The following is a 13,576-nucleotide window of genomic DNA, read 5'->3' on the forward strand; positions in this document are numbered from 1 at the left end:
TTAAAAATTTTATTGAAATCTAATAAGCGGTTTTTAAATTACAGTGATCACCAGCTTAGAGAACATAGTTTCGATCGCTTCGGAGCGCCCGAGCGCCCTTTGTTAATTCTTTAAGAGGTTACATGGGTTTCGTGAGTTCAACATATCGATTTTTTTTGCTTATTAATTTCTACAACATCTCAAGAATATTATACTCAATTTTCAAGTCGATCCGAAAAATAGTTTCGAAGATAGAGCCTTTGGAATGTGTGCGCTCCAAGCCACTTTTATTGTTACTCAAAACTTTAAACGCGTTTTTCTCGGAACTGTGTTTTCAAAGTCGGTTGTCAAATGTTCTCGAAAACTACTCAACCGATCTTGATGAAATTTTACACAGGAGTTCGAGGTACAATTTACTCTTGCTTCAACGAAGAATTTTTTTTTTTTCAATCCCAACTATTAAAAAAAAACAAAATGTCAAGCAAGTTTGACCGAAATTTTCATTTTTTGAAAAGTGTCTCCCAATTCCAATTTTTACTTTTTTCTTTCCTTCGTTCCTCGTGCTTGAATGGTCTTAACTAAAACACTTATTTTTGTTTTTTTCATTTTCGATAACCCTGTCAGGAGTTATGCTGACAACGCGGACGCACCTTTTTTTCGAGGGGTCACCGGAAATGAAGTCACAATGGAGGAGTTTTAATTTTTTTTTTTTGAAAGCTTCAGAAATTATTCTTAAAATATGTATCTATAAGACAGAAAAAACTTTGAATTAAATAAATAACTTTTTACATAGAAAAAAAAATATTGAAAATAGGCGTTTTTTACCTGACGAAACCCATGTAACCCCTTAATAACTCAAAAAGTATTTCTATTTGGATTCACTTCAAATTTTCACCCAATATTTTTAAGATATTATGCTTTAAGAAAATGCAAAAAAATCCAATAATCTTGAAAATTCTGACTACCCCTCACCCCTCAAGAATTTAGGGGCTCGTCTCAAGAGGTACCGTCTAACCAAACCTGTTGTATTATTAGTTTAGCTGCAATCAAAATAGACGCAAGCCATACTGCAGGAACAAAAGTTTCGCAATTATCGACAAAACCTCGGGTTTGGTCTGTCGATCTAAAATGTCTTTTGTATTACGTCATGAAAAGCCGGCTCAGAAAATATTTAGAGAAATTGTGGTTTTGTATCTCAGTAAGTGAGGATGATTTTTAGTTAATAAATGTAAAATAAACAAATGTAAAAATGTTAAACTTCAAATTCCAACAAAACACAAGGCAATGAGTTTCCGTTCAACATTAAAAACAAAAAAAATTTCTGATTTTTACAATTTAAATTATTTACTAGAAGCTTGAATATTCGCGATACTTTTTACCGATATTTTACCGATATTCAGTACTCAATAATTTGTTCCGATACTCGAAGCAAGCAAATTTATCGATACCAAGATACCAAAATCGCCGCTATTGGAAGTTGTACTCATCGGAACAACAGAATTTTGAATAGAAGCGAAAATGTGAGTTGCGCACGAAAGGCAGTTTTCAAGTGTCACTAAATATTTTGACTTTTGTAACGAGACATTTTCCATAGGCAATTTTCGTTTTAACCCAAATTTCACTAAGTTCTTCTTTAACAAATTCTGAAAATTTTTCACTTAAAGCTGCTTTAACGAATCCTGCGTTGAGTTCGACAAGCTGATCAGGACAACGCCGAAAAAATTTATAATCCACAAAAAAAGTTTTAACTCTGAAACGCAATCAAATTTACGTAAATATATCCAGAGAAACAGTAAAATTTTAAAGCACTCATATAAATATTTTAAGTTTATCTGAATATACAAAGAATTAGTTTTATATGTGTCAGTAATATTTCCTACTGAGCTTTATGTATAATTGGTAATTTTATTTGTGGTGTGGCTATTTCAGTTTTCCACAAATGAAACGACCTACAGTTTTATGCCGCCTCAGAATGGCAAATGGTTTCTTATGAGGAGCTTTTTCATGCAGAAATACACTCGGAAGTTTGCAATTTTCTGGCGAGGGGCGACTGATTTTAGGAAAAAAACTTCTATCAATAGGTGCTTCGTGCACGGGAGTTCAAACCTGTGCACTTTCGAGTGATAGTCACACATTTGGCTACAGCGGCCCCCCGTATATTGTATGTATGTACGAGTAGGCGGAATGACTTGAAAATCGCTCCAGATACCTGTGTGTAATTTCAGGATAGTTTTGAAAATTCGGGAGGTTGTTGCGAAAGCAATTGGCTTTCTAGGCATGAAAAATTAGGAAAAACAACAAAACTGTCCAATGCCGAGGGAGCCGAAACACCTCCTAGTTCAAAGCTGCTTTGGTTATAAGTGACTTCGCCATAACTTTTCAGTATAATTTCTAGAATTCACTTCTCTTTACTCCGATCAGCCTGAAATTTCGGGAGCCTGAAAAATTTTGGATGAATTAAGGATAATTTTTAATGATTAAAACAATTCATTTTTTTTAAATGTTAGTTCAAGGTTCTGACTTTTGTCTGGATATACCTAACAAACAATAAAATTTGAACCAAAAGCTGAGTGTTAAAAATAGCTAGCCTGATAAACTTTTGAATCCTAGATTTTCCTACCGTTAAGGGTTTCCTCATCACATTAAAAAAAATGTGTATGGAAACTATTCTGAAAGGATGAATAATATTTCAAAAATATAAAAAACAATTTTGCTCGAAAAGCATTGCAAATATAATATAATATTCAAAAAAAAAAATTTACGCACTTAGTTGTGCTCGGCAGTGAATATTTTCAAATGCTTTTTCGTGTATTAGGATAATTTCCCTGTATAGTAAGAACTGAAATAAACCCGAGTACAAAAAACTTTAACACTAACAATTGTTGTTGGTTTAAGCGAAGCTAACTAATTCGCTATGTAACGCGAGTATGCAAGAAAACACCAACCCACGAATGAATATAATAAACGAATGTTCTCAATAAAAACAAAACGAAGTTTATGAGATTATGTACACCCAAATGTGTGTATGTATGTAATTCGCACCCATTACGTTGTTATTGCTGATGCACTGATTTTTGAGTGCAGTGAAAAAGGGCGCGAAATAAAGAGGAACTGCCAAAACTTCCTTATCATAAGCGTGTATATACATACGTAAGTACATCGATCTTGTGTGTGTCTGATTAAGAGAATAAGTAGAAGGTGTGAACGGCTGCTGAGAACGAAGAGCGAGAGAATTAAAATGATAAAACAAAGGTTACTGCAGGTTACTTGCTTCCAAAAATTACGGTATGTTTGTTTGTGTGTATGAAAACAAAAAAAAATGTATGTAAAAAAATTTGATCTCATTTCGCAAAGTGTGTTGATGAAAAATACTAAGTGCTCACCAATTTACCGTTCAATTTCTCGTTGTTCAAAGTCTAGCATTCCTCACCTCTTGTAGCGGGAAATAGAAGATTATATGTATAGATTTGAGACTACATACTCGTATATGCTTTTCTGTAGGGTGTCTTTTTAAGAGCTTGAAAAAAAACAGAAAAATTCTACAAATACTGGTAAACAAGCTAAACATTTCCATAAAACTAAAAAAACGAAATTGTACAAAGTTTGATACTTTGCTTTATACGAGTATTGTTTTTGCTGTAGTATGAACTATTGTATATTTCTTAACAAAACTATTATCAATATTTTGTTTGTAATTTTGCAGCGTGGTGTTTACGGGAAGAAATCGTAGGGCTAGGGCAAGTATAGGTAGGTAGGTGAAATGGTTGAAGTGCACCTGGCACTCCTCAAGTAGCACTAAAGCGCCGTTTTGATACCATTATAAGACCTTCAAAAGGCAGGTATAAGATTGATTGGATTTAGGTTGGCGCACTGCCGCAGGCTGTCGAAGAAAGGAGCTCCGAGTGACCTTACTCACAGCTTCTGCAATGGGGGTTAAATGGTCCGCGTGTGTGCCGATCGTCCAGTGGCCGGTAAACACAGCTACGAGTTTGGAAATTGAATGGCGAGGAGTCCAAAGAACTTTCTGAGTCGTTCGTATATCGTATTGGGGCCAAAGGGTTTTCGAAATAGCACATGAAGAAATGAAGCTCCATATTTTGTGCGCTTTCCTGAGAAATAGTTTGCGCAGTTCCCCTTTAACAACTGCCAAGGGTATGCCGATGATGAAGGAGGTCTCTGAGGCCAATTCAGCCCCCTTCCTGGCAAGCTCATCAGCAATTTCATTTCCCTCTATGTTCCTATGTCCTGGAACCCAGATCAGAGAAATGCAAGTTTAGAAATCAAAGATTATGATTTGCACGCTTTAACCCCTTGCCTGTGTGCCACTTTCGATGACACTTTTTCTTGTGTGTAAAAAAAAACATGAGGTGCTCACTTTTTGCCAGAAAAAATCATCACATGTCTGGTACGAGGTTCTCATTTTAGGCACGACAGCAGGAGCATGCCTCCCGCACGTCGTTTTAAGGCAAAGGGTTAAGAAGCAGAGTTTATTGCAACTGTCGAGTGTTTCTTTTTAATAAGAATCGTATGAAACTAACGATTTCTAACACAAAGGCTCTACTTAGTTCTACTTTCATACAGTTCTGCCTCCTATACTAAGCAACCGATTGAGGTTTTATGACTAAGTAATGGATTGATTGGTTTGCCAACTGACACTATTTGGAGAAAAGAACTTAGCAATGAATCATTTTTCTTGTAAAAACTAAATTATGATTACATCTTTCTATTAATACACAGTATTACTTATACCCGCGCATATTATCTTCACTTGAGCAGTTCCAGTTTGTACACTATATTTAGTTCACAAAGAAATAAAAAAAAGCGATCTTAGTTTAATAGCCCCTCTTCACTCCACAAATGAAATCATATATTTATAGTTGGTAGCGTCAATAAAAGTAAGTGGATTAAAAATACCTAACCAGTGACCACCCATTTGCAACTGATAAGGACCAATTGTATGTACGCAAATATGTCCGCGCTGATCATTAAGGGGCGCCGTAAGTTCTACATTTCTTGCTACGCTCTGCTCGCATCACACTTATTGGCATACGAATATTTGCACACACACATGCATACTTGCCCATGTATGCCTAATGTATACACATATACATTTGTGTGTGTTTGTATGTATGCAAGGGAATGCAAGCTGATGACTCTAATTTAAAAGGCGTACTGATTTAATATATATTTACGTGCATATATAACATATGTATATGTAAATGCGTATGCTTGTATGTATGTGTGGGTATATATTTTTACTTATATACATATATTTCTACATATATACTATTCTACGTATTCCAAGTACATACATAGTTCATCATATCAATAGTATTGTAAGTACGGCGATAACTCATGCCTTGCCAGGCATATTTGTATTTGCACACATACATACATACATTTGTATTATAGAAATCGATTTTAGGTATTGCAAAATTTATATTCCATTATAAAACGCAATTCAGTTTCGAAACAACAGCGAACGCGAGTGGATTTTTTCAAAGAAACATAAAATTTAAAAATCGTCGATCTATTGAAGAATTTTGATAAGAAAAAAATTTGTTCGATTAAAAGCAAAAAAACAATAGAAAAACAGCAAAAGTGATGGCTAATAATTTGTATATATTGTTGTTGAGTGTTTTGTTGTTGCAACAGGTAAATTTGAGAAAAATATAAAAAACTTAGTTTAAGAAAGTCTTAAGCCTAACCAGCGAGCAGACGACTCCACTTCCGTACTTTTGTCGTTTTCATGCGAAACAGTTGAAAATCAGTCTGGGCTACTGCGCAATGGCCCGATGAGTTTCTAGCCCTGGGCAATAAACTGTGTAAACTGAATGTTTTTTTTTGGTTCTAAATTAGCAAATTTACGATTTCAATGCATTTTATGGTTTCTTTTAATATTTCTGCAACTGAATGCACTTAATTTTAAGAGCCATAAATACCAAATATACGCAATTTCAAGGGCAGCAGCGCACAGTCAACTCAAAAAACTCGATAGTTGCAGTTTGTAGTTTTTTTTAAGTGGTTGGAGCTCATTAGATTGCTTTAAACTGATGCTATTTGTAACTGATATAAAATTGTAAAATTAATTTAAATTAAATTTAATATAGAACTATGGGAAAAAATTCTGGGATAAAGTTAAATTAATTTTATTTTTTTATATGCGCCTAAATTTAAACAAGTTTGTCAAAATAATTTTTCAAATTCAAAAAGGTTTGTCAAAACATTATTTAACTATATAATTTTCCGGAAACTTTGTTAAAACAATTAAAAAACGTATGTATAACAAAAACAAGACACATTTTTCAAACCGATTTCACATTTTAATTTTTTTTTTCGTTGGCAATTGCAGCAGCAAATCTTAAAACTAGAATAAAAATGAAATAAGTTGAACGAGAAAAAAAAAATATGAAAAAATAAACGTAAAATTTATCAACATTTTAAAATTATAAAATTTTAAAACAATAAAACTGTAAATATGAAATTTTTATACCTTTCTTTTATTTTTTGAAAAACGGCAGTTAAAAACGTCTCTATGCTGTAATCCCTTTCTTCGCCATTCCCGCTTTTTCTCTTTGTCTTTTCTCTAGTATATTACTTTACTGTTATTGCTTTTTTAAAGCCAACCTTTTATGAGTGCTAATTTGAGTAAATTTTTGCAATTCAATTGCCAAATAAATATAGCGAAAAACTTCATGTCTCAGCGTACTTTTTGAAAAAAAACGTTAATTAATCAAGACCAAAATAGTTTTTGAAGCACTACATATCTTTCTTTTCATTTTTCAAAGCAAACGCAATAAAATTCTTGAGCAAAATTAACCCTAATCTCAAGTCGATGGTCGTTCGTGTGCGGCCCGTTTTTTATGAAACTACTGCACGGAGCATGTTTCGTACCGTTTGTTTATGATAAAATATCATTTAAGTAAATAATTTTTTTTAAATCTCTTCGGATACGTTTAATTAAAGCTTAGAAGACACCTTATGAATTTTTCTGTTGGTGTTATATAGTAGAAATAGGCGGTATCTCATCGCCATGGAATTAAGCTGCCAAATGGAACGACATGGGATTACGGTAAAAAAAAAAGAAATTTAAGTTAGCGCCGAAGGCCAGTAGCCAGTGTGCTAATTATGTTAGGGTTGTATTGTATATATCACCTACAAATAATAATAAAATTTTGAATTTTTAAAACTGATTTTTCGTACTATACAACCTAATAAATAAACAACAAAATCTTTTCCAAACAATGACTTTTCCTTTTTTATTGACTCATCACCAAATAGCCTACTTTACACAAAACAGATTTAAATTAAAGTGCTATCTGCACGGTAAAACAATTAAAATCGCAAATATAAGGAAAATTAACACTAATTTCCTAAAATAAAAAGTAATATGTGACCTGGTCTACGAAAAGGTATCTTAAGTGCGAAAACAAGTTTTCGAGAAAAGAGCAGTTAAAGTTTAAACTTCTAAAACCCCTTGCAACTTTTTTAAATATTAATATTTTTCAATCCGGTTTGGCTTATTTTCTTCAGCATAGATCACAGTATATTGTGACCTCGCAAACCCCCGAATAACAGTTTTTAAATATTTTAATTAACTTTTGATGTTGAAATAATGCCACAATTCGTGACAAAAATTTTGACAAATCCTTAAAAACCACCATTTATAAAGTTATGAATACATTTTTTGCAACAAATTTTTTGAAAAGACTTCAGTATCGTATTCATTACACCTCAGACTGTCCAGGAATGGTTCAGTTTTTGATTTGCACAAAATATTGTCTTCGTTATTCTAATTTGTATCATGACAAAAAAATCAGTCTTTTTCGTGTTTGTACTTTTCTTTTTTTTTTACTTTTAACAAACTTTTAAACAAATTATGACTTTCTGATTTTCACCATTTTAAAGAGCCTTTCACACACTATTCGAATCAACAAAAAAGTGAAAAATGATTTTTTGACACGTAAGGTACCTTTTCATAGACCAGCTCACATATAAATATTAAAAAAAAAATTTTTTTTTCTTTTGAAAGCCCATTACATTTAAATTTAAAAAAAATTAGTTCAGAAATTTTTTTTTCATACAACTTTTTGCTAAGTTCCCTAGTTACAAGTCCAATACATTTCGAGGGAAAACTTCAAAAGTCAAATAATATAATTTTTATTACCTATACATAATCCACGATCATTCATACATTTTTGTACATAATATATAAAAATAATTCATAAAAAAAATGTAAATATCTTAAGAAAAATTCAAAAAAACTTAATTAATTTTTTTTAAGGGGGGAAACCGATTTAGGAGGCCGAAATTGTGTGTTTCGTGAATTTTTTTAACAAGGAAGGAATAATCAGAAATTGTTTAAACTTAGAGGGTATTTTATTAATATTTTTAAGTACACTTTAAGGTTTTAAATTTTTGCAAGCCATTTCCGCCGGAAATAGTGGCGTTAGAGCGTGCTGTCCATAAACGATCGCCATCCGAGCATCTTGCTGATAGGAATTCCTGAAGTTGCAATTTTTCGCTGAAATCAACAGCAATTTTTTTTTATTAACAACACATTTCCTAAGAATATCAACCTAATTGTGGTAAAAAAAATATTAAAAATTGCAGGCTTGAACACAAAGTAGTTTTTTTATACCATATTTTTTCATCTATTTTGCTAAAAAAAAATATTTTTAATGATAATATAATCCAAGAATTAGGTTCATATAAATTAGAATCGAATAAAGAACACTCCCCAAAGATTTCATAACGATTGGTCGATAACTTTTTGAGCTAGAGTGCCCACCGGTTGGAAAAAAGTAGTTTCGAGAAAAACGTCGTTCTAACTCGGTCACTTAAGTGCTCATAAAATCGGGAATAATGCGAATTTCGCTTTAAAATTTTTACCGCATATTCTTGAGTAGTTATACTAACAATTTATGCAATAAAAAAATTTCGATTTTTTGATCAGTCTAAACTGGTTTCCCCCCTTAATATAAGAAGCACAAAACGTATTTTTTAATACAAAAATGTATTTTTGGTGTATTCCTAAAGGAAATAAATCAGTATTAACCCCTTGGGTGCATTTGACGTCTGCAACACGTCATGCACTTGTTTGCCCTAGGAGCTGATGACGGATTTTGTTTTATTGTTTTATGTATTGTTGTATATTTTGTTTTATTAATTTAATTTTGTTGCAATAAATTAATTCTTACGTAAAATTTAGTGTTTAGACAAACTACTCCAAGTAACCAAAAATGAAATCCGTTCCACATGCAAATATTTTCTCAAATAAACTCGTACCCAAGAGGTAAATAAAAAGTATCCTACGAAATTAGCTGTTTGCAAATATTTTTAGACTAAAATTTAAGCAAATTTCAAAAGCCTTATAAAAATTTCAAGAAACAGTGAAAGAAGTTATTATTTGATAGTATGCAATATGTGATATCCTAATGCCTCCACACTTTTTTTCATTAAAATTTCTACTCATTAAATTCCCAAAAACGTATGTGCGTAAATGCACTTTTTTCAACATGAAATAGGCTTAGGAATTCTGCAAATGTAAAATAAAGTTAAACAATTGCAATAACATCATTTTTCGCTAATAGAAAACGCTCTATGCTCCAAAGGAATTGAAAAAAAAATAATAAGTAGTATAAGTAAACAAACCCATTAACAGTAAATATATATAAAAAATCGAGTGTGAAAACAGAAAAATTTGCAATAAAAAAATTGATTTTGTTCTTTTATATACTTTTCAAGCCAATTTTTATTGATTTGTTTTAATAATGTTTTAATAACAACTTCTATTTACAAATTAGAAATAATATTTATTTTTGACAAATTCCAAAAATTTATATACAAAATTTCATATCTAAGAAAATAATTTAACCACGCAAAACAGTTTAAATAGTTTTATATTCATAAAGTTCCCATAATTATTTAACTGCAATTTTGCGATAAATGCAAACAATCAATGTTTTGACTAGCACCGCACACAAAACTGTGCACACTCACACACACTCACATACTTACATAAACACACATTTACGCAATTCAATTAATCTCATTTGTACCACCCATATTTTCTGTCTTGCCAGTTCACCCGCTCGTCCGCCTTCTTCATATCAAGCGATCCCGAATGCAAAAATGCTGATAACGATACGGACGAGCCCAGCGAGAAATGCTCGTTGATGTTGCATCTCCAACGCAATCTTGGGAAATATCGCAATTTCTATGCGAATCTACTGCAGGAGGAGAATGCACAATTCGCCACCGAGCTGCAAGAGCTCTACAACATTGTTAGTTCGGCTTTGGAGGAGAAGGATATCAAGGAGGTGGAAAGACAATTATTATACTCTGTATGGCTGGTGGAGCGCACCAAAGATTTGGAGGACTTTTTAATTATGAAAGGTATTAAGAATATTAGGTAGAAATGTTCAGAGGTTTACTTGAGAATAGGCGGGTTATGCAATTTTTTAAGAATTTTGTTGGTTTTATGTTTACTCTTGAATAGTCACTTATTTAGATGCCTACACACACACACACACACACATATATCGAAAACAAACAAAAAATCTGAAAATACTCTTCATAAAAAATGTTCGCTTTTATTCACATTGCTACTATTTTGTATTTATTTTTCACTAATTTATTGTAATTAATTTTAACTCAAATAGTATTATGGGTGTTATGACAATGTTTTTAACTGTAAACCATAGGATTTTAAGCAAATGCGATCACTTCTTATCGAACAACCAAATTGTATATTGAAATAAACAAACAAACAAATTTAGAAAATGGGTTTTATTGAAAAAGTAAACAACAAAAATTTATATACAGGGTACAGGTACAACCCACACTGCTTGTATCTGTAAAACAGCTGATGGCATCAACGTCAAAATTGTTCTAATGACAGTTCAATATATTGTTTATAAGCCATCAAAAGCCATTTGCGTCTCAGTTTTGTTGAATCTTTTTTTTTTTGTGATGGAATTCAAGCGTAATAGTGTGATTGCGTTTTTTGCGTGATTGGCTGGAAAATGACAGCCAGCCATTGTTACAATGATACTGGTAGCATTTCAAAACGCTATGGAGGTGGACCAAAAAAACCGCAACAACTCCAGAAATGGTTCGAAAAGTGAAGACTCGACTTGAACGAAATCCACGTCGAAGTGGAAGAAAAATGGCCAAAGAACTGAAAATAACGCAAGACAGCATTCGACGCATATTGAAAAATGAGCTCAAGGTCAAGGCTTACAAGTTCCAAAAAGCACACGATCTTTCACCACAGCAAAAAAAAGTTCGGTGCGTAAGAGCAAAGGAGTTGTTGCGCTTGCACGAACGTGGCGAATTTCCTAACATTGAGTTTTCTGGTGAAACAAATTTCCCCATTGAGCAGTTCATAAGCACTCAAAACGATCGTGTTTACTTGACGGAACGGTCATACGAGAATTTGAGCCTACGTATGCCCACTCGAAGCAATTTCCCATCGCAAGTAATGGTTTGGGCCGCAGTGACCGCTGATGGACGCTCTCCAATCGTTTTTATCGAGCCTGGTGTCAAAGTGAATGCGACTTATTATCGGGAAAACGTTTTAGAAGCTGTTTTAGAGCCGTGGGTATGCAAACATTTCGGATTTCTGCCGTAGACCATGGACGTTCCAACACGGCTCGGCACCGTCTCATAAAGCTCGTGTGAACCAAGAATGGTTAAAAACTCCTGTTCCACACTTCATTTCGTCCACACAATGGCTTTCGAATTCGCCAGACGCAAACCCGATGGGCTATTCCATCTGGTCCGTTTTGGAGAGCAAGGTGAGGACTAAAAAATATGCCAGTATGGATGCGCTGAAAAAAAAACGATGGTACGATAATGGACCAAAATACCTCAAGATCACATTCGTGCAACATGCAACTAATTTTTTGGTGGTCATATCGAGCTAAAGTGAATGTATTTTAAAATTGTAATCATTTCTGAAAAAGTTTGTCTTTGAAATCAATAAAAACTAATTTCACACAAAAAAGTGATGGTGCTTTGAATAGGTAACACTTCATATCGTTCACCCTGTATATACCCAATTTCTTCTAAAATGTGGGTCATTTCTTTAGCTGCCGACGAAATTCATCAGTGGAACACGGCAACTCACGTGGCTTCTAATCTATTATTACTATTTGAACCTTGCAACAATTTAAGGCAATGCATTTAATAGTCAATTACAATTCCTGGTTAAAAATTGGTGCACAACTTTAAAGATGTGAGGCTCTTAGTTAGAGCATAGGGCGGAAGCATGTCAGTACCATCGTCACTACCACTACCGACTTGTGCAGACCATTGCTGCCACAAGCATCTCATCGCCATAAATATAATATTTGGAACCTCAAAAAAGTATGCCAACCATTACAAATGCCGCTGACATGGCGATAATCGTGCGAAATAAGAAATACCGAACTTTTCCTCAACATCGAGAAAGGTGCTACAACCGTCGAACTCAAAATAAATGCAGAAAAAACCAAATATCTGAATATTTCCCTCAAGGTTCAGAGAAGCTAGCCAAAAGACATGGTAATCGGTACTTACCGCTTCGAGGGCGTGCAATCGTTTAAATATCTGGGCGTCACGATTCAAAACAGTTCAATACAAAGCAGGATTGCACCAGGAAACAGAGTAGATTTCGCTCTTACCAAACTATTGAAATCGAAACTTCTTACGAGAGATTTCAAACTACGTTTATGCCAGTCAATAATGCGGCCAATTCTTCATACGGCTGTGAATGCTAGACAATGACTTCTAAAAATGAATCGTGTCTAAGAGTATTCGAGCTAAGAGTGCTGCTAAGGATGTTTGGTCTGCTACGACGGCAAGATGGTATCTACCGAATACGCTACAATAAAGAATTGCTGCACCTATGTAAAGGCGAGGACATCATGAAATACGTCAAATCTGATGGGGAGTCATATTACGCGAATGCGCATAAAGTACGAGAACGTCCAAGGCTGACATGATTTGAACATGGACCTGAGGATACTGGTTGTTAGAAACTAGAGAATTCTTACCGAGCATCGAGATGTATGGAAACGAATCGTGAACAAAGCGAAAGCTCACCCCGAGCTGTAAAGCGGCCCGATGAAGATGGTGGCTCTTGGAGTGTTATAGAAAAAGGTGCTGTTGAAATTTGATGAGCGATATGAGCTTTAAAGCGATTTAGACATAACGCAGCAATTTGAGAACCAGCAAACGATATCATAAAAAAGACAACGTTTCTTCTGTATGAGAAAGTACCAGCTGAAAAAGACCTCGTGCTTCCAATTGTGCTCACTTCACTCATTTAAAAATAAACTCAATGGTTAGCGTACATTTTTGTAATCAGGTAAAATCGCTTAGGCGTTCAAATCGTCCTTTAAGTGGCAATACTGCGCTTTATTATTACTCTCTCACGTGAGGCTTTGCAACTTTTTACAAAACACTTTCCTTATGCATCTGAACAGTTTTGATTGACTTAACTAGTGTAGATTCGCTTTAATTTTTGCCTCTCAGACTTCATTGGAGGTTTGTAATATTGTAAAAGTTGGGGAATGAAAAAACCTCAAGTAGCTTCCGGACGGAGTTTGAA

The 13,576-nt window shown here is 33.8% G+C and overlaps 2 protein-coding genes across 4 annotated transcripts in view; one reads left to right on the top strand and one right to left on the bottom strand.

The window, feature by feature from the left end:
- Nucleotides 1-13,576, bottom strand: part of LOC128864203 (thrombospondin type-1 domain-containing protein 4) — a 203,148-nt gene that overhangs the window by 77,918 nt on the left and 111,654 nt on the right. Inside the window, exon 1 of one of the 3 annotated variants that reach the window (XM_054103761.1) lies at nucleotides 4,729-4,900. The exons of the other annotated variants lie outside the window; for them this stretch is intronic. Within the exon in view, the coding sequence (XP_053959736.1) occupies nucleotides 4,729-4,736 (8 nt within the window). The 5' untranslated portion in view covers nucleotides 4,737-4,900. Of the gene's footprint in view, nucleotides 1-4,728; nucleotides 4,901-13,576 lie in introns of those variants that run through there. 3 annotated transcript variants of the gene reach the window in all.
- LOC128864208 (uncharacterized) lies at nucleotides 5,431-10,764 on the top strand. The gene is made up of 2 exons (XM_054103769.1): nucleotides 5,431-5,634; nucleotides 10,065-10,764. The coding sequence occupies exons 1-2, from the start codon at nucleotides 5,584-5,586 to the stop codon at nucleotides 10,395-10,397; spliced, it is 384 nt and encodes a 127-aa protein (XP_053959744.1). The 5' UTR covers nucleotides 5,431-5,583; the 3' UTR covers nucleotides 10,398-10,764.

Source organism: Anastrepha ludens, chromosome 5 (assembly GCF_028408465.1).
Source record: "Anastrepha ludens isolate Willacy chromosome 5, idAnaLude1.1, whole genome shotgun sequence".
Lineage (NCBI taxonomy): Eukaryota > Metazoa > Arthropoda > Insecta > Diptera > Tephritidae > Anastrepha > Anastrepha ludens.

Bases quoted from the DNA above. Each gene is read 5' to 3' on its own strand.
- LOC128864208 (XM_054103769.1), top strand. From the start codon at position 5,584: ATGGCTAATAATTTGTATATATTGTTGTTGAGTGTTTTGTTGTTGCAA. The intron at 5,635-10,064 runs GTAAATTTGAGA...CTGTCTTGCCAG, and splicing joins GTGTTTTGTTGTTGCAACAG to TTCACCCGCTCGTCCGCCTT.